General features: G+C 42.4%; 2 protein-coding genes across 6 annotated transcripts; both read right to left on the bottom strand.

Annotated features, from left to right (window-relative positions):
• Nucleotides 1-1763: 1763 nt before the first annotated feature.
• si:ch1073-335m2.2 (msx2-interacting protein) lies at nt 1764-21845 on the bottom strand. 5 transcript variants are annotated; one of them, XM_048253964.1, is made up of 15 exons: nt 21533-21845; nt 19619-19939; nt 16582-17070; nt 16132-16292; nt 15763-15963; nt 12804-12955; nt 12443-12568; nt 12037-12150; nt 11823-11936; nt 11541-11641; nt 4002-11295; nt 3726-3818; nt 3333-3527; nt 3046-3204; nt 1764-2842 (listed from the first exon to the last, which is right to left on the bottom strand). In XM_048253964.1, exons 1-15 carry the CDS (start codon nt 21613-21615, stop codon nt 2708-2710), a joined length of 9738 nt encoding a protein of 3245 aa, XP_048109921.1. In that variant the 5' UTR covers nt 21616-21845; the 3' UTR covers nt 1764-2707. The 5 variants fall into 5 exon arrangements, with proteins under 5 accessions (XP_048109921.1, XP_048109922.1, XP_048109924.1 ...); XM_048253965.1 differs by having other exon boundaries at nt 16132-16289; XM_048253967.1 differs by having other exon boundaries at nt 16582-17067.
• Nucleotides 21846-22018: 173 nt separating this feature from the next.
• On the bottom strand, nt 22019-27532 carry fblim1 (filamin binding LIM protein 1). Its single transcript, XM_048253975.1, has 8 exons — nt 27401-27532; nt 25835-26217; nt 25336-25484; nt 23630-23750; nt 23338-23507; nt 23014-23192; nt 22708-22828; nt 22019-22528 (listed from the first exon to the last, which is right to left on the bottom strand). The coding sequence occupies exons 2-8, from the start codon at nt 26211-26213 to the stop codon at nt 22415-22417; spliced, it is 1233 nt and encodes a 410-aa protein (XP_048109932.1). The 5' UTR covers nt 26214-26217; nt 27401-27532; the 3' UTR covers nt 22019-22414.
• Between the last annotated feature and the right edge of the window lie 61 nt (nt 27533-27593).

Raw genomic sequence — 27593 nt, 5'->3', positions numbered from 1 at the left:
TATAACCGCACTATGCAAGTTTGCCAGATCGGGTAGCGGATCTGTAGTTCGATGGAATGAGACATAAGAAACTACAAATTTGACTTGCTTCTGATGTCGCAATACATCATACTTTCATAAAATCATGCAACGTACTCTACTACTGACTCTTGTCAGTAGACATCGTTATTTCCAAAGCCAGTGCTGGATAAACAAATAGCGTGCGTGCGACAGGAAAAGTGCTTTGGTGTTGCTTTAAAAAAAACGGTAGCAGTAATACCTTCCTATGCTACAGTGCTTAGTGAGTGGTTGCACGTGATCCTTTACCATCACCATGTAATGTAACCTTCATTTTCTGTTACACTTTTTAGGGTTCTGGTCTGTTGACATTCCTAATAAACACATTAATACAATTAAGAGATCATTTCTTTCAGCCATCCACTGTGTAATGCAGCAGTTCGCCAGATTTACAGCTCTTCTCAGAATTTAGGGTCATAGGTCATCAGGCCAGGACTGGAAAAGACAATCACCCAGAGGCGTTTCATGATCTGGAATCATTGTAGTCTCCCACTGATAGTACTGATTAAATAGAAGACTGCAGGTTTTTTAGTCATGGCCATATTTCCATTTGTAGGAACACACAAACAATTTGGGAAATAAGATACCATAGAGTTACTTAAAATGATACATACCCTTCAGAGTACCCTATAGAGTTACATAAAATGATACACACCCTTCATTTCACATTACTTATTCAGGACCACTTATAATTACTCAGTATATAGGTGTAACTTTTTGATATTTATTGAATTTTAAATAGTGTGTGTGCACGTGTTTATCCCATTGTTTCTACCTGCCCAGGGACTGCAGATGGAAATTAGCTTTTAGCTAAATCTGGTACAAAGCATCTCTTCTCTTTATGTGATTAATGTATTTTGTGCATGGTCCCTGAAATAAATAAATAAAAAACCTTCTGCGTGTATGAAATTACCCAGACTGACACTATCTTAGCTTAATTAACTGGAGATTGGATACACCAGTTGGCCTATAACAAAAAGGTTAACTGGTGTAACCCTCTTCCAGTGAATTATAAGCTGCTGCTAACATGTCGGACTGGGTTATCGCACGCACCAAGAAGAGAAGGGTTTGTATCCTTTTATCTAAGTCAGGGGTAAACAGAAAATAAGCTATTTTCCCAAAAGGTAATGCCAGTTGCTGCTGTTGGTACACAAAAAGCTGATGAGACAACCAGATGGTTAGCCTGGCCACACCCACTTAAATCTCCTTTTGGGGCGATACTAGTCTGGAACACCATAATTTACTGTTGGCATTAGACCCCAAAAAAGGTCGGCCGATCAGCGAGAAGGGATGACGCTATAGTTTCATCAAAAGTGGCTGTGGTAAAAGGTAGTAGCAACGCCTGGAAACATCAAAAATTTCTCTCGGAAGAATGTGTAAATTTATTTACAGCAAGGTAGGCCTACATACACGGTTTTGATATAGGAAGTAATCCCTGATCATGGTGATTAGTTAGGCTGGACCAATGATTTCAAAGTTAACACAAAGTCTACGCCCTTCACCATGCTAGAGCTGGAAATGTTTCCCAATTGTGAGTGCCCAAACTCTTCACAAAGTGAATGAGTCTGGTTTTAACCAGGATACCAGATGGTAATCATTCTGTTAGAATTGTATTATTTACATTTATCTTAGTCAGGGTAAGCTTGTCTGGGATCTGAGTGAATCACTGAGAACAAGAACCAGGAATGAAAACAAAATGAATCACAAATTGTCAATGTTTTTTATTATTATTTGAGTAACAAAATGTGAAGTGCCCAGAACAACCCATCCAAGAGCTGCCAGCCTACATCCTAGCTAGTATTTACATCACAAACAATAACATCTCATGTTAAATGTTTGTCTCTGTTTTGTCTCCTCGTCCAGTTCAGTCTGCGGTATGACATTAGGAGGGCATCTCGGGGGCTCCAACCATTTTGTTTAAAAGTTTAAATATTTAAAATATTTACAGTCCAGCCATCCAAACTCCAAAATCCTACTGCTGCTCATCTGATGCGGCGTGAGGCGAAAAGTAAACCTGGCTTAGTAGCAGAGTGGAGTCTGGAGCAGTGTAGGTGATGGTCTTTAAAAAAAAAAAAAAAAAAATTCTGTGGTTAATTCCCTCAAAGGAATTTTCACCCAGTCATTTGTACATAATTGCTATACTGAAAACCCAAAATGTATTGTACATGGATATTAATATTCCGTTTGTGTTTTATTGAAGCCAAAATCTCTGTAGAAGGAAGAAACAAAAGAAGTAAATCCACTTTGATGGTCATTTCTTTGTTCTTCAAACATCCTGATTTTTTTCCATGTATTTTGTAAAAAAAAGGAACAATAAAATAACACCACCAATAAATACAAATACAGCAGAGAAATGATCAGATAAGACTGTACATCGTCTGGAGCAGGGCTCCGTGTTGGCCTTTCCCTGAGCTCCTCAGAGAAACACAAACACCAGGCAGGAGAGACTGGATTAGGGAAAAAATGAGAAAAAAAAAATTACGAATGATAGAAAAAGATAATGTTCCATCGAGACGGACTTAAATTCTCAGGGACTCCCAGCTCCAAAAACGTATCAAGATAACGCCATTATCTTGATGAAAAGTGTGTCCATGAAGGTGTAGGGGTAGGGAAAGGCAGCGAAGGCGACTGTGCAAGATAATCCAACATGTCACACAGAAGTGATGACGATCATGAGGTGCTGTGGACAGATACTGGAGATCCTACTCAGGAGGTCTGGCGCAAGCCGTGACAAATGGCTCTCAGAGAACTCGCATGGCGGAAAGATCTGAAGCACATAGGCCGGCTGTGGGGCAAAGAGGGAAAAGCTCACTTAATTATTTTTTATTCAGACAGCAGGGATGCCAGATTAATTTAAAATGCACATTTAATATTTTGAAAAACTAGAATAGTGACTGGAAGGGAAAATACACACACACACACACACACACACAATGTTTACACCACTGTACCATCATGGGTATCAAAATTACATGGCTGTCTATTCACCTGATTGGAGCCTGGGTTTGGGATGTTGATGATTCCTGCTGCCAGCTTGGCCTGCAGGTAGTTTATGAAAGCTGTTCGGAGGAACTGGGTTTGACTACGGACATCATCTTGGTCACGCCCACAAGGCATCGCCAGCAACAGGCAGAACTCACTATCTCCCTAATGCAGAGAAAAGGTTGATATTCATTCTCATTCATTTTAAGAACAATTTCATACATTCATCAGCAAGTAATATCACATACTTCAGACTACTTTCTGTTACATAGCAAGACACAAAGAAATCTTACAGTCATCCTTCGAGCCACACTATCCAGCTGTGATGCCTCTAATCTCATTCTCTGGACGATGCGCAAGAGAGCCCCTCCTTCTTGCAAGGGTAAAGAGCGCACAGCCAGGGCCTTGTTTCCATACACAAAATGTAACTGGACCGCAGCAGTGTCATTCTTCAGAGCTAACAAGCCTTGCCAAATAATGGGATATTTCTGTGGAGAGAAGACCAGATATACTATGATTTAAAGATTAGGGATGTCCATTTCTAGCCAAAATATTATTCAGAGAATTAGTCGAATATTTTTAAGAATTATGATGAAAAATCGACTAATACAGTATATCTTTATTACTTACACACACACACTTTGTAACTGTAAAGTATACTTTGAAATACTTTTACTCTGTCTTACCGTTAAAAGTTGCACCATGTTCACAGACTGGTGTTCCATCTGTTCCCCTTTACCCTCGTTTAGTGTTTGGCTGCGGTCTGGATCTTGAGGAGCCTTCCAAACACAATCAAAATTCATTGGGACTCATTATATAATATAATATTATATATATATATATATATATATATATATATATATATATATATATATATATATATATATATATATATATATATATATATAATATTATATTATATATATATATATTTTTGGTCAAAGCAGAAAAGCTTTTATTACCTGTGTAGATGCAATGTGTGGAGCTTGGCTGATGTTTAAAGGAGAATTCTCTGCAAACTGTGAAGGGACACTTCTAATATTGGTATACACAGCTGGGTATTCTGAGAATGCTGGGCTCGTTCCTGATGACAGCAACTGAATCCGTTGAGGCGAGGCAATGGCAGGCATAGCTCCACGGATGCCAATAATTCCCTCTTTCGTAACAGGTGAAAGTGGCCTGTTAACCTCTGATGATTTCAAGGTGTCCTTCTCAGGAACATTTTTGGACAGTAGGTGAGCTCTTGGTGACAAGGAAGCAGTTATGCTGGTGGCGCTGGACGAAGATGGGACAGGCTCAGGACCTTGGTGCAACTCTGTGGCAGGGCGCTCCCCCTGCTGATGGTGCATGAGCACACGCATATCCCTCCCTGCAATGTTGTAACGGTCCAGTGACAAGCCACCATGTAGAGTTCCACGATATTCTTGTGGCAAGGTTTCTGGCTTAAGGGAAGTGGCTGCTGGTCTTCCCAAGGCCTGGTATCGTCTTGTATCTTCTTCATTTGCCTCATGTGACCTTGTATTGCCAGGATTGACCTTCAGAACCATATCTCTGCCTCCTCCTGCTTGAGGAGATGTTGGGCACTGTTGAGGAGGCCCTGACCATGGTGATGACAATGGATCAGAATGCATTCCATAATTCATCATAGCCAATGGAGGAGTGTTAACTCTAACATCTCCTTGAGACAAGTGTCCAATTGGAATGGTCTGGCCAACACGGTGTGGTGACATTCTCCCTATGCTTCCATGACTGCTGTGTGGAGGCATGATGACTGACTGTTCTGGGTGATGGACGTTTGGGACATATTGCGACATGGGCGGTAAGCCAGAGGGCAGGACCACAGGAATGGCTTTTGGAGAGGAAGAGCCAATGGGAGACACTTTGGTAAAAGGAGAATGAGGGTGGCCAGATTTCCGAGGAGAACGAGGCTCTTTAATCCCACTAAGGTGAGATGGACCTCTATCTGTAGGGGTGTTGGGTAAGAACCCAACAGGATTGCCAGCTGACGACGGGAGATGAGGGCTTATGGCTGGACTTATAGCAGATGCCCAGGGAGGTTTAGCACCATCACTGAGAGGTTCTGCTCCTTCTGCTTTCTTTGGATGTTTCATGAGCATAGGAAAGTCTGAGTGATGGTAGTTCATAACCTGTTGATTGCCACCAGATTGCTGCAACCTTTTTACAACTCCACTTTGACCACCTGCTTGATATGTTTCCATCTTGTCCAAAGAATTTTCTTGTTTGGTGGAGACACCTGATTGGGTCTTGTGGGAATGTCCATGATCTGAGGGAACAAGAGGACACTTGGCACTAGGAGTCTGGGCATAATGATCTGGTTTCATCTGAGGCATAGAAACCAGCTGTTGAGATTCCATGTCTGCAGGACTAGCTGGAGGAATCTGGCTAATTTTTGCACTTATCCTCTGTGGTCCTTCCATTTTTTGACCAGAGTGACTAAGCACTACCACACCCTCTGAAGTGTTTACCCTCAAACCAGGACTGGGCCCTGTACTAAGAGTTGCACTTTCAACCACAAAACGTCCTGCATTTCCACCTTCATCTCCCACAGTTGCTCCATGGTAAGTGCTACTCTCCTCCATACTTGTTTGAAACATTTGCTTGGGAAGTTGTTTTTCCCCATATGGATTATTCCTTGGGATATTTGCCTTTTCCTCAGATTCAGGAGTGTTACAGATACGACTTATGACTGAGGTGGCAGTGGAAGCAATGACAGAAATCACAGTTTTCTCTCCAAAGAGTTGTTTAGTCTCTGTAGATGGGAGGGAGCCTGGGGACCGGACAACAGGTTGAGCAGGCAAATATGAATGCCGACTTTCTGGTAGAGGGTTTTTATTGGCTACCATCTCAGATGGAGATTCACTCTCTCTTGGTGGGTGGGTAGGCATGTTTCCTGGTGCAGTGTTGGTGGCTGAGAGGGGGATATTTTTAGGCTTCATTAGAATTTTACGCAAGTCACTGTTACTTGAGTCAGGGTCATGGGTTTCAAGTCCAGATGAGACCGTTGGATTTTCTCCTTGAGCTACTGGTACCATTGGGGTGTCCCTGGACTGATTAAATCGGTCTGTTGGAAGAAGGGGAAGTTTGCTGCTGTGTGAGGGTTTGAGACATAACGATGTTGGAGAGAGAGGGGTACACTCATAGGGCTGTGGCGGTTTAAGAATATTTGGACTTTTATTCACAAGGCCTGCAGATCTTCCATGTGTAGGTTCATCATTGAGTGGTTCTTCAGAAACACTGTCTGTTTGATGGGACACATTTAATGATGCCTTCAATTTTGAAGGGGAGGTAATAACTATCGATGTTGCAGATGGATTCTCTGTAACTGCATTAGTGTCTATAACTGGATCTGGCACATTCATTTGTGAGCTGTCAGGTTCTGCTACACTGTCTTTAACAAATTCTTTTCTGCTGGCAGCAGGCTTCTGGGTTTTGGACCTCTTTGTTGTTTTAGCTCTGCCTTTAGCTCCTTTCCTAGGAGTTCCTGTTGGACCGGTCTCCTCCTGAATAGGAGCACTGCCTAAACTAGGTTCCATAGCCTTAGAATCAGTTACAAATGGCTGGATTGCTGGTTCTGACTCAATCACAGTGTTGATGGCTGGCTCTTGTGGCAATGTGCAGGAAAGGTCTTCAGATGTAATGGAATCAATAGCAGCAGCAAGCTCGTATTCACTAGCAGGATTAGCAGGTTTCTCAACCACTGTTGGAGGCTCTGGTTCAACAGGAAGTGGGACCACTGGAATAGGTGCCTCTGTTGTGGGGCTTTTGAATGGCTGGGGGCTGGGACCTTCAGTAAGTTTAGCAATGTTTTCTACGGCTTGCTCAAGTTCAATCTCACGAGATAAGAGAGATTCAGCAGGGTTGGTGATTATGGAGTCTGATGGTGCCTCATCATTATCACTTTGTGTAACTTCATTTTCTTGAGAGCTTTCCATAACTTCATCTTTGGGCAAAAGTTCTGTTTTTTTGTTCAATTCCTCCATCTCGATGTCTTCTTCACCAGACTGAAGCATTGCTTTAACTTCAGTCATGTCTAGCCTGATTCGTAGATTCTTGAGAACAAGGGACTTGTCTTCAGTTGGCAATTTTGTATTCCGAATTAATCTTGCTGCTTTTGACCTCCCCCCACTCTTTTCAGCTTGGGGAGATTCCTCCACAACTGGGGGCTCAGTAGATTTGTCAATTTTGTTCCCAGTAGCCCTATCTGTAACAACATTATCTTTTTGTTGCCCTTCTTCTATGCTCGGTTTTGGATTCTCTGTGGTTTTCTCTCCTTCTCCTGGGGAAACAAAATCACTTTGGGGAGCTGAATCTGGCACATTAATATCCTCAGAAAGATCAGCCTGCTGGCTGGTGTCAGAAGGTTTGTCCCCTTTCTTGCTAGAAGTGCTAGATGCAGGTGCTTGACTTGTTTGTTGTTTCTGTGAGTGAGGAGAATGTTTACCTTTTGAAGTTTTCAAGACATTTTCACTGTTTCCTAATTCTATGCCCTCAATCTCTTTCGTCTCTGCAATTTTTGACTTAAGAGCTGATGCATCCTCTCCCTTGGACCGATTCTTAGGAGGGCGCCCTCGTCTTGAGGTTATTGGTACAGCAAGTATGTCCTGCTCTGACTGCTGTGACTGTGCCACTTCCTTGTCTCCTCCTCGTTTCCTAGTTGCACGTGGTGGCTCTACTTCTTTACTAGGCTGTGTGGTAGACTCATCTTCAACTGGAGTGGCATACACAGACTTTACATTTCTTCGCCTTCGCCTTTGTTCAGTAACCTGCTCCATCTCAGGGCCCTGTACAGGAGATTTACCTGACACCTTGGAGTCAGGAGCGGTCTTCTCTCCTCGTGGGGAAGAGGCACGTTTCAACTTCTCTCGATCAATCCTCTCACTCTTACGAGTGGCTTGTTTATCAGCACTACTTGGGGATGCCAAAGGAGCTACAGGCATTGTTGGGGATGCCTTGGTCTTCTTATTTTTAGATTTTTGTGGTGGCGAGACTGGCTCCTCCACAGACAAAGTATCAACAGAAGTATGGTCAACCTCCTGTTTGACTTGTGGTTCATCATCAATGGGACTAGATTCAGTTTTCAAGGTCTCAGTGTCTTCAACCGGGGTTGGGGAGGCAGACCTGGGAAGATTAAAAACCTCAGGTTCAGGCTTGAGTTCTAACTCAACATTGGTCTCTGTTGCTTCACTAGGCTTGGATTCAATACTAGATATTTGCTCTTCACTGATGTCTTTTTCACTTTTGATTGATGGATCAGTTTGTTCATAGTTCATTGGTTCTTTTAACTCCGTCAACTGAGGTTCAGGTAATACAGGGCTGATGGAGGGTTGCTCTTCCTCTTGTACTTGCTGTTGTGGAGGCACAGGAGTCTTTTCACATTCATTTTCTTCTTTCACAGAAAGCTCAGAAGACTTGGGTGAATTACTTTGCAAAATGTTTTTCTCCAATGGTGGCGACATCTCTTTAGCTGACTGGGCCATTTGTGCCAATGGGAGAGGCTGAATAGGGCTAACTGGTTTTGTTTCAGAATCTAAAGCCGGTTCAATGGCAGGCTGAAAACCTGGCTGAGACTGGTCTTGTGACTCTTCTTGTGGCTTATCCATTCTGCTGCCATCTACAATTTCTTCCCTCTTTATTTCCTGCTGAGGTTCTTTGAGTTCTTTAACATTTTTATGTTGCAACCGTGTCAGCTCCAAGAATCTACTATGAAACAGCACAACTGGTTCCGAGTCAGCTTGTCCCTCTACTGCACCTTGCTGAGTGGATTGGTATCCAATACTTTGTTCAGAGTCCTCGTGCTTTCGTTCAAGGTGCTGAAGGCGTCTTGAATCTTGTTCAAAAATAGAACTATGAAGAAAACGAGAGGCAAAAAGTTCCCTTCGCTCCTGCTCCTCTGGCTTTGGATCCTCCTTCCTGTCATCAAGTTTATCTTCAGATTCACTTCTAATTTTCTTTTTCTTCATGTACCATGAGGGTGTTGGCCGTGGTGTTGCCTCAACCTTCTCTGTATCTTTCCGACTGCGAAAACTAGCAAAGTGGGAGTCATAATCTAAGAAAGACCAGTTGTCTTCTCTAGAAGATGACAGAGACTTCGCCCTCTCAAGCAGAGCTTTAGTGTCAGGTGTGATAGTCTGGTCCAGTGCAAAGGAATAGAACTTATTTCTTTCCAGAGAGGTGGACAACTTTGACTCGGACAACCTGTCCCCTCTCTGCCTCTCAGGAAGAGAGAGAGATGTAGATGGCATTGGGGAGTTCGATTTGTGTTCTCGATCCTCTTCAGAATCTGACCTTACCTCCCCAGGCTCCAAATCATGCCAGAGGCCATATTCCAAATGCTTGTGACCAAGCCGTTTTCTTCCAGAGAAACTTAGATCAGGTAATAAATCTTGTTTCAGCCTATTCTCCCAGCGTTTATGAGCATCATCTACACTACCATGTAAATGAGTGCTAATTTTAGCCATCTGTGTGGTGTGTACTCTTTTGACAGATAGTTCTAGGTCTGGGTGAACAGTTTCTTCAGATTTTGGGACCTCCTTAACATCTTTGACAGTCATGAGATGGGGCATATCTATAATTTCTTCTTCTGTGTTTTGGGAGGATTGTTGTGGTTTTGGAGAATTTGTATTATTCCATTCTGATTCTTCACTTTTTGGCCGGAAGCTCCTGTATACACGCTCTCTCTTCGAGCTCATATCCAACTCAAAAGTGTCTTGCTTCTTGTTTCTAGACGATGGTGAATTGTCTGTTACATCCTGAGGTGGTTTCCCTACCTCATGCACTAAACTGCGATGTTCTAAGTCTTCGGCATCCAAACTCTGAGGACTACCTGGCTTTCCAAGTTTATCAGGCTCCTGCTGCTGTTGCCGTAGTCTGCGGTTTTGTTCCATTTGTTTACGATAGCTCTGGGAAAGATCTATGTCAAGAGAGATATATTCTTCAGTGCTTTTGTTTTCCTGATCAAGAGTCTCATCATGTGAGAACCTTCTAGACACACTAGGACCAGAAAGGTTCTTCCCAGAGTCATGATCATCAAGATCTGATGGTTCACCTTGCCGTACCACTGAACACAAACCTTGCCCTCTCATACTAGACATAGAAGAGGAATCTTGATCTTCTTTAAGACTGTAATGACAAGTCCCCCTCTCCACCTTGGGCTTTAAATGTTCTCTCTTCTGTGTCTCTTTTTCAAGTGCCTTTATATCTTCTGTCTCTTTTGCAAGAGTTGAATTTGATCCAAACTCTGGAGACTGGATGCCCTCATCCTCCATTCTACTTCTCTTCTGTCGGATGGTTTTCCCACTAGGATCACCAAATCGCCTTTTACGAGCTGCTAAACGGTCTGACTCCAGAATCAAATCTTTCCCTTCACTTCCAAGATCAGATTTTAGATGTTTTTTCAGTCTGCCTTTTCCATCCCGATCTGATACATCTCCCTTTCCTGCATCAAGTCTCTCCCCTTTCTGGGGCTCTAGACGGGACATTTGTTCAGAAGGTGAAGGCTCGTTTTCACCCTTGTATCGTGATTTCTCAGGACCATCCGTGTCTGAGGCTTTTCCTTTATTTGAGTTAGCATCCAAAGAAGCCTCTTTGTCAGTTTCTGAATGTGAAACAGGAGACGGCATTTTGCCTCTTCTTGACTTGCCTCTCTCCCCTTTCTCCTTATCTCCCTTGTCCTTGCGTCTACCTCGCCTGCTTCTTTCCGCACCTGCAACACGTTCCATCTCCACTGAATCCATTTCTCTTTCCAGACCTTCAGTTTTATAATCCACTGGTGACTTTTCAGGCTTTTCAAACTGTGCTGGTGGAGGGGACAGCGAGCTACAGCTGCCACTTCGCTCTGAAGAATGCCGATAAACCCGTCGTTCAGTCTCTCTTGGGACGCGCTCAGAAGGAGACGGTGAAGCACTAGGGGTAACCGGACGTCTCTGATGAGAGGGGCTCCATCTACCACGGTCAGCCTCAAAACGCTCACGCTCTCTCTCTCTTTCCCGCTGAATGTAGGTGTACTTGCGCATATCCTGCTCAAATGGGTCACGGTAATCTCTGTACTCCCTGGGATCTTCATGATAGCGAGGGTCATAGTGTTCACTTGGATAGTGGTCTAGTTCAGAGTAACGATCCCGGCTCCTGCCAGGGTATTCACGTCGAGGATCATCAGTGTAAAGACCTGGAGTTCGCACATTTTCGTAGTATGCCCGCTCTGCTGGGAATTCATGATAAGGAGGCCTCCGTTCTTCTCTGCGAAAGGAAATTGGGTGGAATTTAACAACTGATCATCTTGGAGGTTATAAACACCCAAAACATATTTTGTCCAAATAAAATGCTTTTTAAAAGCCAATCATTGTTTGTATGGGGAGTTGAAGACCACCTCAAATAGAAGACCTCATTTAAAAACAATCGACAACTGTTTAAACTTTTTTGTTGAAGAGAGCTACCATTTTATTTGTGAAATTTAACAGCAAGATATAAACATAGGTTCTTACCTCCTCTCTGTTGGGATTTCATAGAAGTCCCTTATGTCTTGCCCAGAGGCTTGCATGGAGCGATAGAAGGCCATCTGACTCTCTTGACTGGCAAAATCAACCTGCAGTAACAAATTAGTTGGTGAAATACTACAATCACATACAATTGTTTACTTTTGCAACAAAGTTTCTTATTAAACAACTTATATTTTACCAATTGTTATGCATGTTATGGAACTACAACTTTTTATAGCCTACTCCTGAATTTATATTCACACATCATAATACCATAACTAGGCTTACTTTAATTTTGTTGCCACCAATCTTCCAACCTTTGGTCTCTCGAACAGCTGCTTGGGCAAAGTCGGTATTGTTGTACAAGATGAGAGCCATCCCTTTCAATCGGTCAAACACTACCTGGAATTAAAAAGTAAACAGAATGTCAAAATATAAAATTTCTAGGTACTAGACAGGTCATTTAAGAAACTACTTAAAAGAGGATGTGAATCATATTGACCTTGACCACATGCCCATAGCGACAGAAATGTCTGGTGAGGTACTGCTCTGTGATGTTGGAGGACAAACCATCCAGCCAGACACATGTTGTGGGCATACTCTTCCCAAAGCCAAGCTGAAAATAAAAAAACCAAGTCACAGTGGTGTTATTCACCTTGTTCAGGCCATTGTAAACCAAATGAAGCTACAGTGTTCTATGCATTCGCCAGTAGGTAGAGAAAAAGCATTAATGATATAGTCAGTGTACCCTGTTGCCTTGTTTTGGTTAACACAATGGCCGCCTCCTGAATAAGGCGAATTATGTGTTGTAATCAGTCATAATGGTGAAGGGATATGTATGAACAAGCACTGAACTAGTACTGGATTGTACACTTTGAACATATGCATACGAGTATAGATGATCAAACCTTTAATCGGTTGGCTCCTAGGTATTCTCCGTCCATCTTCTTTATAGCCTTACAGACACTGGCAATGTCAGAGTACTGCACAAACGCATACTGAGGAACACCATTAACCCTTTTGATGTCAATGTCCTATGAGTGAAAGCAATGATTTCCCATTAACCATACAACCAATTATTGGCAACATTTTAATGATTTCCAATGAACAGAATTCAAATGATCTGCACTTTAAGACAATTGCAAAAAAACCTCTTTAAATCTTTCGTCTCAGATGGTCTGCTAAATAAGTAAATACTCTTGTTTATTCCCATTATATGGGTACTATTACACAACACCAAACCTTTAGGCAATTTATACAGAAACATACCACTATCTCTCCAAAGCGCTGAAACACATCCAATAGCTGCTGGTAGTTGGTGGTCTTTTCCAAATTTCCAATAAAGAGAGTGCGAGTTGCCTTTGGATGAAATTCATCTATTCTTCCATCCAGTGGGCGGAATTCATTCTCACTTTCTGTCTCTGTAACATATATTACTGAATTTACAATACACATATACAGTTAAGAACAAAATTATTCATTCCCCTGTCAAATATTAATTTAAAGTTGATTTTCTCTTGACTGATGTGTTTGTTCTGACTGAAAATAATACTGCCACATGACAAAAGGTTGTAAGACAATGTGGTAGAAGCATGGAATCAAAAAAAAGAAGTGCTTTAACATTTTTATGAAAAATGGCATGTCCAAAATTATTCATACCCTTTTTTAACAATGACTGGAAACATCTTTATTTGCATTCACAGTAGGGCTGCAGCTATCGATTATTTTTGTAATCAATTAATCTAGCACTTTATCGATCGATTAATCGGATATTTTTTTTTTTGCATTTTTAAACAACCAAAAACAAATAATGCATAACGAAAATGACATTGCTGTAAAATGATCAAGCAATTGGCACAGAGGTATTTATTCTAACTCCAACATTTGGCTTCAAAACTAAGCCCATTTATTGCAATTTACCCATTTAGTGCTTATAAGTGCCAGTGCAAACAATTAAATAATGTTCAAAATGCTCTCTGTAAAATTGCAACCTCTTGTGCATGACTTAGTATGGACAGCTTTGTTCGCCCAGCTATGTTGTGAAGTGATGGGAGGGAGAAGAGGGAAAGCAATTTAATGTATTAATATGCACAACAAGTTTCATGCTGTAATCTAGACCTGACATCAAAAAAAATATCTGTTTTATGTAGATTTCTACACCTGCAGCATTTGGCATTAGACTACTAACAAATAATTTTACCATTAGGCTACTAAAATATTTCTGGGGTGAGCCTATTTGCTATGGTAACCTAGCAACCTGTGTGTGTACGCGTGCGGTGCGTGAGGGAAGATGAGGGTACATGCATGTGTATAAGAAGGGGTTCTTTTTTAGTCATACTGTCTTACAATTGAACGTGAATAAGTTTACTACTTAAAAGCATCAAAGCTAAACATTATATCACGACATCACTACAAATACAGTATGTGATTAAAATCAGCCAACATCAATGTAGGCTATAGGCTACGTAGATAGATAGATAGCCTACTTTATTGACGCTTGGTGAAACAGCATGGAGTGGGTGTTTTCGGTTCAGATGCTTGTTCTTTTCCTTTTTGAGTATGTAATGATCCCAAAACTTTACTTGAAAACTTTACACATTCTCTGACATTTATGGACATCTTGACTCCGCAATCGCGCCAGCTACTAATAATTCAGAATGCATCACGATTCACGCGCTAGTAAAATGACATTGCTTCCTGAACAACGGTCCGTGTGGAACAATCAGATCACTGCGCGCATAGTGCGCGTCATAGGAATTTAACGAGGCTTCGAGGCAGGGTTTTTGCCTCGAGTAATTTTTGTAATCGAGTTATTCGAGTAACTCGATGAATCATTTCAGCCCTAATTCACAGCTCTCAAAATGGTTCATATAATACCTACCAAGCCTCTCCACAATGATTCTAGACCGCACCTTTTTAGCAGCAACCCGGGTTTTGAGGCAGGAACGAGCACTCTGGCCTCGTGCTCACTTTTTTGACGGATTGAGGTCTAAACTATGGCTGGGCCACTCTAAAATGTTGATGTTGTTCTCTGTTAACCATTTCTTGCTTTGTTTGGCTGTATGTTTTGGATCATTGTGTGGTTTAATGGTCAAATGCCGCCTATTGTGGCAGGTCTCTCGGCACACTGTCTGATCTTTTCCTCCAGAATCATAATGTAGCTTCTTGTTTTAGTGTCACACCCACAATCGAAATAGACATGACGTCATTTGGGTTTAATGCTTCCTTTTTTATGCCAATCTCAGGCCATATCCCTGGGTCAAATCTAGCAAAAGCTAAATTATTTGTTAAGCTGAGTTGTGCATGTTTGGAGAAGAGTGATCCATGATCAGCATCCATGATGACCAAGTGATCCATTTTGGGATGGGGTGAACATTTCAACCACCAAAACACCATTCCCAAAGTGGAGACTAGCTATTGAAATGTATTAGTTTTGGGTGTTTTTCAAACAATGGGACCTGGTAAACTTCTCAAAGTAAACGGTAACACAAAAACAAGGGGCTACATTAAGATTTTTGGAGGAAAAGATCAGGCAGGCTGCCGAGAGACCTCCCCCAATGGGCAGCATTGGACCATTAAACCACACAATGATCCAAAACATACAACCAAACAAGGCAATAAATGGTTAACAGAGAACAATATCAACATTTTACAGTGTCAGCGCCCAGACCACAATCAGTCAAAAAAGTGAGCACAAGGCCAGAGAGATGGCAAATAATTGTTCCTGACTCCAAACCCGGTTTGCTCTTAAAAAGTACAGTCTAGAATCATTGTGAAGAGGCTTGGTAGGTATTATATGAACCATTTTGAGAGCTGTGAACGCAAATAAAGACGTTTCTATTGATTATTTAAAAGGGTATGAATTATTTTAGACAAGGCATTTTTCATAAAAATGTTAAAAAAGATGAAAACGCTTCTTTTTTTATTCCATGTTTCTCCTTTTCTTATTTTCAGTCAGAACAAACATATTGGTCAAGAGAAAAGCAACATTAAATCAATATTTGCCAGGGGTATGAATAATTTTGCTCTTAACTGTAAATATAAAGCTGATACATTAAATTGGTCTGACAACAAAATAATGCATGACTTCATCTCATTTGACCTTGCAACAAGTTGCATTTAGCTTATTAATGTATGTAGATTTGTATTGTAGATCATTTATAAGCTGTGTCATGGTTGGCATTTTGACTATAACATTTAAAGAAGACAAATACAAATTGATTCTGACCTGGGCCGTTCCAGGCAGTGACCTCGATCATCATGCCAAAGAAGAGTTTTCCTTTGGAGACACTGAGTGCTTTTTCCTGGTCCTCCTGTTGCCTAAAGAAAACTAGTCCGTACCGTTCCTCTGACGCCCCGTGGATCTGAACAGATGTCACCTTCCCGTACTTCTTAAACTCGTGGAAGAGTCCGTCTTTCAAACTTGTGTCTAAGGAGATTATTTAGCAAATATTCACATTAATACAGTATTTTTGTGCTTACAATGGAGCAATGTAGACAAGACCAATCTCACAGTGTGACTGGAATATCTCCCAATTCTTTTCATGAATAACAGAATGTTAAGTGAAAGAAACAGTGTGTAGGTGAAGGAGTCTACCTGTAGAACGCACAGGTAGGTTCTGAACCCTAATACCAAAACTCCTGCGAGGCTCGTCACCGTCTATGGACAGGGGGGGAGGGGCAGGGGGTGCATGTGTAGCGGCTGATTGCACTGAGCGTGCTCGTGACCCCCCACTGGAGCTGCTGTTGGAGTCACTGCTGCCAATGAAGCAAACAAGTTATTTTTGCCAGGCTTTTTTGTTTAGAATCTGGTTCTAAACTGTGCTGGGAGAATGATGTTCCATTAAAGAACACGTTTACTGTATGTTAAGGATTAAGGTCTTGGACCTATGTAAAATTGGTTAAGTACACAGAAACCAGCAGAAAACATTCTTTAAACATAGTGTTAAACGAACTGGCATGAAAAAAATTCCCTTGCCAACTTTCATGTAGGAAGCAAAAAATGTAATCATCAATTTTCACAATTATCTGACACATTTAAGCCTACCTGCCACTACCCGTGCTGCTGGTACTGCTGACAGAGTCCGAGCTGGATGATCGGGAGCGCGACTGTGAGCGCGGCCCTCTGCTAGGGGAGACAGGGGCTCGTTTGGGGGAGTGGGGATTTTTGGAAGTCTGGCCAGTGGTCCGCTGTGGCGAGGGGTGGCGTGACTGTGAGGAGTGTGAAGACCGGCTGCGACGGTGGTGGTGATACGTCCGGTCTACTCGCCGCCCCCGGTCATCACGGTAAGGGTCACGGCGCGTGGCGCTGGACAGTGCAAAGGGGTCACGCATGCGTGACTCAAAGTGAGGCTCAGGGGCATCAAACCCACTGGCCATAGCACTAGCTGCAGTGCTAGAGCCCACAGCCGAACTAAACATGGCACGGTCACGGTAATAGTCTGTGTTGTAGTGGCGCGGCCGGTCAAAGGCTGCCCCACGCTCATGGTGACTGTAGGGACTATGGTCGTAGGTACGCTCTCGACTGTCAGAGCTGCTGTAAGACAAACAGACAAAAGATGGAGGTGTCAAAATCTCTGATACAGTCTGTCCTCTTTAAAAAAAAAATGTGTCTATGATGGTCTATGGCCATATAGATCAAATTATGTTATGTGTCAATGCTTTAATTTAATTTGAGCCTTCAGGTAGCATGTGCCCTTGCAGCAGTATAGTGAAACAGGATGAAACTACGCACACAACTGCTGGCCCAAGACTTGAGATGAGCTAAACCTGACCTGATCCCTTTGCTAAGGAAACTGTCAGCAAACAGGACCTACATTTACAGAGGTTTGTTGCATCTTAAAGACCAATGCACTTACGTTCTTGAAGTTGCTTATGGCATGAGATTTAGACATTTGTATAACTTAGTCAAACTGCTCTGACCAAGTGAATCTGACTCAACAGGCAGATCAATTAAGAAAACCCTGAAATCTTTGTGAACAAAAATATTAACTAAAGTTATTTCAAAGCGAAAACAGAGTTGATTTTTTTTGCCAATATTTTTGACAAGTATTTAAATTTCACACTGTCCTTTATTCAAAACCTTCATTATTCTTATTATTGACAGAGTACCCCAGTGAACAGAAATGAGTAAAACTGAACAAAACACTTCATGGATGTGGTGACACCTTCATATCTAACTGTAAAAAAATTGTAAGCTGGCATCTTTAAGGTTTAACCCTAGCCCTGTTTCCAAAGTCCTTTACCGGCCTTGTATGGTGAAGACCCTGAACCTTCACAAGGTGACTACATAGAAGGTGAAAAGAACAAAGAAACTAAGTGTGACAGGACAGAGGGGATGAAGAAGACATGCCATTCAGCTACAAGTTCTAAGAGTTAGTGGGGGTGAAAGAGACAAGGCACACCTGGGTTAGCAGGACAGAGAAGAAGGAGATAAAGATGAGAGAGGGGTAGAGAAAGGGCATAGATGTATAGCGCAGGACAATACCAACCTTTTCAGAGCAGTAACTGAACCTACTAATCCAATATACAATTCTAGGCGGAAAATTGTGTAAGCCAAAAAAAATGTAAAAAAAAAAAATTTCAAGTTAGGCAGGAGGGAAAAAAAAACTTGATAGCGGTTGTATCTTCTTTTTTGCAGTGCATTGTGGGAGTCTGGGGTGGAGATAGTATTATCCAATGAAGCGCCGGTTCTGGACTTACAGGGCTGGTCATTTTCATCAGTGCAGAGAAAACGATCAGAAAATATATCCTCTGGGAATTCCAAAAAAAAAACCTTCGGAAGAGCGAGCCAAAAGTAAAACTTTTGCGCAACAAGTATATCCAATTTCATTTTAAGAACTGGTTATGGGGTAATCCAAATTTTAGTCCATAATTAGTTCCGTTTACAGTCATCTTCAAAACCTGTTGATAACTCAGTTTAGTTAATTGCATCTAAAAAAAAATTCATTGGAGAGATAATTCCAGTCCAGTACTATACGTTTCCATTAGCATGGCAAAATAAAAATCTTGCAGTGGGTTTATTCCATTTAAAGTAGATTCCAGATTTGTCTGAGCACACTAGTCAATCCAGAGAAAGACTTGCCTGAGCTCTATTTAAAATCCCATTAGTTTAAATGCAAATGTAGCAGGCACCTACATCCACATTGAACCACAATAATCCATGATAAGGGCTTGCTGTTACATTCCAACATCCAGAAGAGTAAGTCCAGGTCAGGTATCTTCTCACCTCAGAAAGGCACGATGTCTTCAGATGTCTTCACGGACCTCAGGTGGGGAAAAATCCTCCATTTCGAACCTCTGCTTTTCATTTTTTTTAAACTAATACCCTCCTGTAATAATTTGTGATAAACTAGTAAGTTACCATTCCTACAGGAGTGGTGACCCCATGAAGCCCTAGATGACGTACTCCGCGCATCACTGGTACATCCATGACACTCGCATACTGGACCTCCTTTCTCAACTGGCATAGAATCCAGAAGAGACATATCCAGAGCTTCATCGCAACCATGAGAATAAAAGTAATCTCAATGATCACACGTGTGATGAGGGAAAATGGATAGAAGAAAGAAAAAAATGATCCCTAATCTTATAGGTGTACCTGAAAGAAAGCTACTTTCATGTTTAATCCACCAGGCACCGCGCTGCATTCCTGGACTGTGAGATCTTGGGTGGGATAGATCCAATTTTGCTGGGAACTCCTAATATCCAAACCACATAGGGATAATTCCACCATGTGTGATACATCCAACTCACCAGGGACGATAATTTTTCCAAGAGTGTATTATCCAATTTGAAAGGTTATGGGCTCACACTGCACATCCAACACATCGAATGAATACATATCACATCCACACATTCTTTCAAATGATAAAACAAATGGCTTTAGATAATTCCATGAGTGAAGTCAGGTCTCTGAGAATGAAGATAGAATCCCTAGATTTTGTTCTATGTCAAATTGAAATGGATTCCTTATTCTCCTCTCTTTCATAACCCAAAATATACACCTCTTTGATAGTGGGAAATGGTTTAACAGACCCCTCGGCTTCCCTTGCACTTCGGAAAGGGAGCCCTCGTCCACTTACCCGTCTATTCTGCGTTCATAGCGTCCCTCTCTGCCGTGGAGGGACACGGGGGGGCCATAAACAGGACCAACCGCAGCCCGTGAGAACCCCGAAACTTCCCTGGCGTGACTGCTAGAGGGAGGGTTGTCCTCCAGCCCTCGCACGGCACTGGGCACTGAACCGGGCTCGTTGTAATCAGTGCGTAGGTCCCGGTCACCCATCTTGTTGACGGCATTGTGAGCCTTCTGTGCACTTTTGATGTCCACAAAATCCACAAAGGCCGCCACCCCACCCTCTGAGCCACGTTTCCGCAGGACCTTAACACTCTCCACACGGCCATAGCTGGAAAACAAGGGAGAAGAGTTAAGTCAATTGGGGTCACACATACTGCAAGTACAACTCTTGCCTTGTGCAGGAGAAATTGTTTTCCTCAGTGTAATAACTCAAGTTTCTGTTGGTCAGGTATCACTCAGGTCACCTCAGGTCAAGAGCAATTCATATGCAAAGTCAATTATTTCGGGGGAGAGAGATAGCCAAAATCTACTCTTATCACTGAAAGAAAGCACCATACATTAAGGGAATTATTCTATTAGGAGAATTTCATCTGATGTCTGTTCCTCAATACTCGTTTTTTTTGTAAATTTCTCATGTCTAATGGACAATTTAGTGAGTAATTTCAGACCAGAATCGCAGACTTGTCATGTATTGACATTATTTTAGCGGACATTTTTGTGGGGCAAGTCTGAGCTATCGCTGACAAGATAGATCGTACAACGTAGCTTGTTTTTTTCCTATTGCAGCTACAAGAAAGATTGCTTATCGCCATTCCGCAAGCGCGAAATCATTTTTTCTTTTCGATTTGAAGTCAAAATGTGATACTAGATCAGGCAACGTATCCGATAGTCCGGCGACCACGTTCGTGTTGTCCACAAACCTGAGGAAATGTCGACCAATGCCACCTCTTCATAACAAACCAGAAATTAAAACCAGTACCGTAGAAGAACACGAAGAAATGTGGATCTATCGTGAACGCATCCCTGATGTGTGGTATATTTTCATCACGTCAAAATACAAACTAACCATGTGTAACTTTGGCGGTGTAGCTAATCAGCGTCTTCATGCAGGGAAACAACTCTTTAAAGGACAGCGAGTTAACGTTACAAGATGGCAAGACGACATTGCGCCGAACTAGGGATCAACAGAGCAAGCTGATTTATCCGATCAGCATGCAATGCCCCCTTAATGTACTCACATGGATTAAGCACGGTTTACAAAAATGTCCACGGTTATAACTTTTTTGTAATATTGTTCTGGCTTGAAGCAGGTTATTTCTTATGCGAAACCAGCCGGTCCAAACTGAACGTTCGGTTCCTTTTAGCTAACAGATGCTAGCTAGACGTAGCCAACGAGATGAATAGCATGGCTGGTAAAGTGGCCAGCTAACTCGCTAGCCACCTCTTATCCACCTGGGGATAGTGAGAATCGATGTTTGATCTTTGGGGTTATTGTGCAAATATACTTCGTGTGAAAGTGTATTGGTTTGTAAGAGAACATTTAAGTTATAATGAAAACAACAAATCTACCAGAAACAAACGTAGCTGTCATGCTAGCAAGATCGTCTCTTAGCACTCTTGCTACGAACTACTATGGCTAGCTTACTTAGGCTACGGTTAGCTAGCTCGTTGGTCTTAAAATTAACGTTGGACTGCAAATGGCTGCTAGCCCTAGCGCTACTGTTGAACCAAATTAAAGCACGATGGTTGCACAAATAACACGTTTTGAACATACTGCGATTGTTAACGTTATAGTTTGGAATTTTGGAGGCTATCGGAGTCCGATTTCTGTGCGGATATACGTTCCTTGCTAGCAACCCACTAGAAAAGCTGGGATATAGCGCGGGCTGATTCCCTCTTGAAACCCTCTTGTGTAACTCACCGTTTAAAATGCTCAACAATTTTCTCCTCTCGAACATGTTCGGGTAAATTTCCCACCCAAAGGTGTCTGGTTTCCCGAACCATCCTGTTCGTTCTGTTTCCCGTCTATACTCATATGCTCTCACGTTTTTAATCTCCGCCGGTGGGAAGTCCGCCTTGCTAAACAAACGCCTATCGACTCGGTGAAAAAATGATCCGGGCCCTGCTAGTGAATCTAGCCCCTATCGAATGCGTGTGAACACTGATGACAGGAGCGCGCCGCGCGCAGTCCTACAGCTTTGACTGTGACTGTTCAGCTATCATTTCTCGTGACTAGCGCGTTCCCGTGATCATGCGACATCAAATATTTGCAGTCAACATTGTCATTTCTAGCCTGCATATGCTTAGTCGTTCGGTCATGTTTATCATAAAAGTCTAATGCAGGGCACATTTCATATTTAACACATTGAAATAACCTGAAAAAAAAGACGTTTCACCAGGGCAGAAATGACAGTGTGACCAATATTTTCTTTTATTTTTCTTAATTAAGTGAAAAACAGGGATGTTCGATGTATTCATGTAATATAGAAAATACCAACAATGTGTATGATTTAATGAATAAATATCTTTGGTGCATTTAAATTGATGGTGCTCACAACATGTGCAAACTAAGCTATGTGAAAAAATAGACGGGCTGCTTGCTACACATTAAACAAAGGGCTAAGCTTACATAAGGTACATTTGATATGAACAAGAATATGAGTTTCCACAAAAATATAAACACATTGTAATTTTCAGTGGTTCATCCCACAAAGTGTGATGCTCCATCAGCATAGAGTTTGCTGTGTCCTTCTCTCCTTGCTCCATCCCATCTTAGGGTTTGCTTCTGGCCTTGAGCTTGGCCTCACTGCTGTGCCCCTTGGACCAGTGTCAAGTGGCAGGGTTTACAGAGGATCTGACCCTCCAGTGGGTGACAGCCCTGATCATTAGGCTCCGGAGAGAGAATAACCCTGCAGACCTGTATGAGTGAGAGGGAGGGCATTTCAGTTTGCAGTAAAATCCAAATTTGAATTTGAAAGTCATATACACACACACACACACGTGTGTGTCCTCACTCATTTCATACATGCATACAACAAACTCACTGATATATAGACATACGGACAACACTGCTTCAATTTGTATCAGATGCTCTACCTCACAACGATAGCATTCTTCATGGAAGGAACGTCCAAGACACTCCACTGTGAAGCTGTCTGTGCCGTCCTCTCTCGGAATGATCAGCAGGTCACAGGCACTACACTGTGGGGCATACTTCCTGCATTGTTCAAAAAAGCAAGTGATTGTTAGACCACCATGTTTCTCTGCATGTTTCAGAGAAGTCCTTCATTAGTGTCAGGTCAGACAATTAGCTGAATAAGCATCTGTGTAATATGTTTATTTCAATTGAATAGTTTAAATAGTCAAACTTAGCATTATCACACTTTTTTGTCAATTGTGTACCTGTAGTAGTCCTGAAGGCAGTACACCTCCCCAACCTCTCCCTGTGCAAATCTCTGCTCCCCAATTGGTTGCTTGCAGGTCGTACATACGAAGCAAGGTGGATGATAGGCTCGTTCCAAGGCACGAATCACATGATCCTTGATGACCTCACCGCAGGCCCAGCAGGGCTCCAGGCTGGCCTTTTAAGGGTTGAGAATAGGTTAAGTGCTATTGTCCTCTATGCAGGGGTTCCCGTGAAACCAGTGTGAAACCAGCATGTTGTTTGTCAGTTTAGATCTAATGAGTTGTTGTGACAACAAAGTAGTTACACAGAGTAGCACACACCTGGTAGCAGTCCTCACAGAGTGGTATCCCAGCTTTGTTATAGTACAGTTTGCCAGCCAGGGGAATGTGACATTGCCGACACTGGAAACAAGTGGCATGGTATGTCCTGTTTAGGGCCTCGATGGCAGGTTCACTCAGAGCCACTGATTTTCTGCAAAAGCCACACAGATCTAACAAACAAAATAGAATTAAAGCTAGCCATGGCATGCACAAATGAAAACTGCAAAATGATAAGAATAAACTAAATTCGCTAGAGCTATGTTTAAAGCTTTAACTTTGTGTTGGCATTCACCTCTGCTCTCTAGTCCCACATTGTCCCTCGAGTCGTCCGGCCATGTCTGAGGCTGTTCATTTTTCTCGTCTCCACCAGAGGGGTGTCTCTCCTCAAGCTGTTTCTCAGCGGGAGCTCCTGCCTTTGTGAGAAAGGTTACGATGGTTCAGAGCACGACGACAGCTATCCGCTTTGTAAAAACTCAACACCATTCAACTGCCCAGGCTTCAAATCAATCTTTGAACTTTGGAGGTTGTGACGGAGCCCGTCTTCCTATTAGACATTCTCTGGTTGTGATGTGTTTCATCCAGGTGATGAAACTGATGTAATGATTGGCACAGCTGCTGAAAATGGCCTTAAGTCAAGAAATGATGCTACTCAGAATGTTACATAATGGATCACTGTAGATTATTGACCCCCTCTTGATCTGTCAGTATATTGTACATTCCACCTCCACATCACCTGGATGAACTGTTATCATCCAGGATACGCTACAGGTCCATAAAAACACGCATCACAAGACTCATGAACAGTTTTTATCCCAAAGCCATTACCATAATGATCTTGGAGCTTAAAGCAAACCGGAACACATCACAATAATTCTCTTTTTAACTGCATTAACTACATTGGCATGAATGAGTGGGAGATACAAATGTATGTGTGATGTGAAAATAAGACGATGAGTACATGGAGGCAGAGTATTTATTATCTTATTAATTATGTTATTTTTACTATATTTTATTATTTATTGTATATATTTTACTCTCTATAGAGCCTGGTTCTTGAGTGTACCTGAATTTCATTGTATATTGTACAATGACAATAAAGAAATCAAATCTTATGTTATCTTATATCAGTACCATTTTTGTATTTGAAACATCACCTGAGTTTAACAATTTGTCTCCTATTTGGGATTTCCAACCTAACACCTATATTGTGTACTCCCTTCAACTCCCTAAATAATGTCCTGTCATTGTGTTGTATACATGCACATTTTGTGTCTTTCATGTTCTCACAGGAAACGTTACACAAATAGCGTATGGGGAAAATCTGCTTAATGCAGAGAACATTTGTTGCCATAGATGGAGCTGAACACAAATATTTGCATTTTTGAAAACATTGTGTATTTCTATGCGGAGGAATGCTGTTTGCTGAGCTCAACCAACATAGCTGAACACTCATAGGGCCCCATGGCCTGGGTGAGTTGTGAACAGAAATGTGTGAATTCCCCTCTGACCCGATGAGGGAACACTATGCTCCCAGCCTCGGTGCCCGAGATTAGGCAGCTACAGTGGCCACTGTTTTCATTGCATCTGCCACAAGACTGAACCCACAATAATGGCGCAAGAGGGAGCGTTAAATTTCACTGAGCTGGAGAAAAGTTGCCGAGATGTGTGTATTTGGTTAAATGCTCTGTTTCTTTTGGTAAGGCTAAAAAGACAGAGACAACAAAGCGCAGGTCACGCTTGTCTCCTAAAAAACAACTGCGCCCCAGCTGCCTTCACGTACCCCCCCCCCCTCTCTAATATCATCTGCAGATGTACTTATTTGACACTGCTCTCTAGAGCACCACAAGTCCTCCAAAATCCACTGGAAATTCTGCAAAAATGTGCTGTCACAACAAGCTGTTGGATTCCCTTTGTGTTCCTACGATGGTGAGTATGCCCGGTCTTGGGGTGGGAATGGTTGTGGGGGAATAAGTGGTTCTTGAGGCCAGGAGGACTTACCTCAGCTGTTGTGGCAGTGGGTGTAGCGTGCTGGAGGTGAGGGGGGCTGAGATGGGGGTTCTGGATGGATGGAGCAAGCGGTGGGGGAATGGCAGGATCAGCCGAGAGGGCAGGGGGAGACGTCACAGGGGGCGGAGGGGGAAAAAACTCTGGTATAACAAGATCACAGTGGGGTGGAGGGTGGTTAGATGAACATGGTGGATTTTTCCATCTGCCCATCACAAGCACAGGCATACTAATGTTGATTGAAATACTTTAACTTCGCACAACACACAAATATGTTGCCATCTTTCACTGCACAATATTGCTTGCTTGCTCTGACTTGAGTCAGAAAGATCACAGGGAGTATATTATAGATATTGATGACTTTGGTAACACTCAGAGGAGAGAGGAGAGAAGAAAGGCGATAATGCATACTGATTCCACATATGTTTTGACATATTCAGAGAGGCAATGAAATATCTTTTGACTAAATCTGTATGGTCTGGCAGGTGATTACCATCAGAGAAGGGTTCTGCAGCCGAGTCCTGTTTGGGGCTCTTTCCTCCCCCAGGGCCCCTGTCCTTTCCCACGGTTGCCGCAGGTGAAGGGGGTTCGGGGAAAGGTTCTGGGGCTGAAGCTGGGAAAGGTTCTGGAGCTGAAGCTGGGGAAGGCGAAGGCATCTGTGTCCTCCTGTGTCCATCTTGCAAGGTGGCAGAGGGTCGGCGCTGGGCGAGCTGAGGCTCACTGGTGCCATAGCCAGGGCTGAGGGGCAGGCCAGAGTCTCTGGCCTTGGTGCTGTGAACGTGGGAGTTGGGTGTGACGGTGGCGCGGTAAGGGGAGGCCAGAGTGATGAACACTGAGGACACCATCCTCTTTGGGGGTGCTGCAGACATCATGGTGCTGGAACGGCAGCATGGAGAGTGTTAGTTAAAGACTCTCCTGCGTCTACCCAAACACACAACAGTCATACTTCCTTCTCATTTATAGGCCTGCTGTATAATTTGCAGAGGATAAAAAAAAAAAAAAAGAAAGTTATTCTGTATTACAACCCAAAAAAATCATGTTATGTAACTTTGTTTCATGTTGCTGCCATATTTCAGGAATATTATTATTACTAACTTGGACTTGCTGTTAAAAAAGCAATGTTTTTTCCTGTTTTTCTATCTGGGCAGGCAGTGGAACATTGTGGTTTATCTAAGCATCCAGAAAGAGAAAGCAAGGCTTTTTAACACCCATTTATGATCAAGCTGGTCAGTGGAGTCCCACCCATGGGACACATTTCCTCACACCAACTATAATCATTTACACAAACCACCCCCACTCTGTCTCCCTCCCTCTCACATGCAAAAGAATAACAGTGTCTATATCTGCTGCAAGAGTAATGTGTATTCATTTGAGTATTGTCTTTATGAAAGTAGTGTTTAAGAAAGTGAGTACAAGTACTGGCTTCAGATTGTTTTGCTTATCAATTTGCTTTTACTTTCAAATTAAGACAAAGACCAGAACTTTGTTTATCTTTTGGAGATGTATCTGGCCTTGGCCCTGCTAGAATGTTTGGTCAGAGATGGGAATACTGGCACTTATGTACGACTCCTTGTGTGGGGCAAATGTATGAGGTGTGATCACCTGAGTGTAAAGCTATTGGAATATCATATACAGAGAGTTACCAATGTCTTTCACACTCAAACAAGAACGACATGTCAGAGAGGACTGTTCCATTTACCAGTAAATACTGATATTGTGCCTTTAAACACATTCACCAGACACACAAACACAAACACAAATACACAGACACATATAAACAAATGTGTGTCTATGTACATGTGCATGTATGTACTTATAGGCTACTGTGTATGCAGTATGTGCAAAGTATACTTAAAATGCAGGAATGAACATACTGTATAAATCACAGCAAATCTTAAGCCCACAAGCACAATCCTCTCTCCCACTGTTCCCTCTGGTCCAGTTGGCACGGTTTCATCATATTCACCATTTTGTCAAGTATTGAGAAACTAAAGTGAGATCACGGTTTCCTGAAAGAAAAGAATTGCATAACTCAATGTGCAAAACCCATTCAACATACCTGTTGGGGAACCAGTATTAACCCTCTGCTCTGTAGTCCTCCTCTTTTTCTCTCTTCCTCTCCCTCTCTTTCACTCCTTCTGAATCTTGAAGCTCCCGGTCGGCCCCACTAGTGTCACTCACAGGGCCGTCACTAAAAGAGTAAGAGAGAGGGCTGTCGTAGAACGGGCAGCTATCTACAGAAAGCCACTCCT

The sequence above is a fragment of the Alosa alosa genome, chromosome 10 (assembly GCF_017589495.1).
Source record: "Alosa alosa isolate M-15738 ecotype Scorff River chromosome 10, AALO_Geno_1.1, whole genome shotgun sequence".
NCBI lineage: Eukaryota > Metazoa > Chordata > Actinopteri > Clupeiformes > Clupeidae > Alosa > Alosa alosa.
The sequence above is the reverse complement of the archived record's forward strand: the minus strand, read 5'-3'. Positions and strand labels throughout refer to the sequence as shown.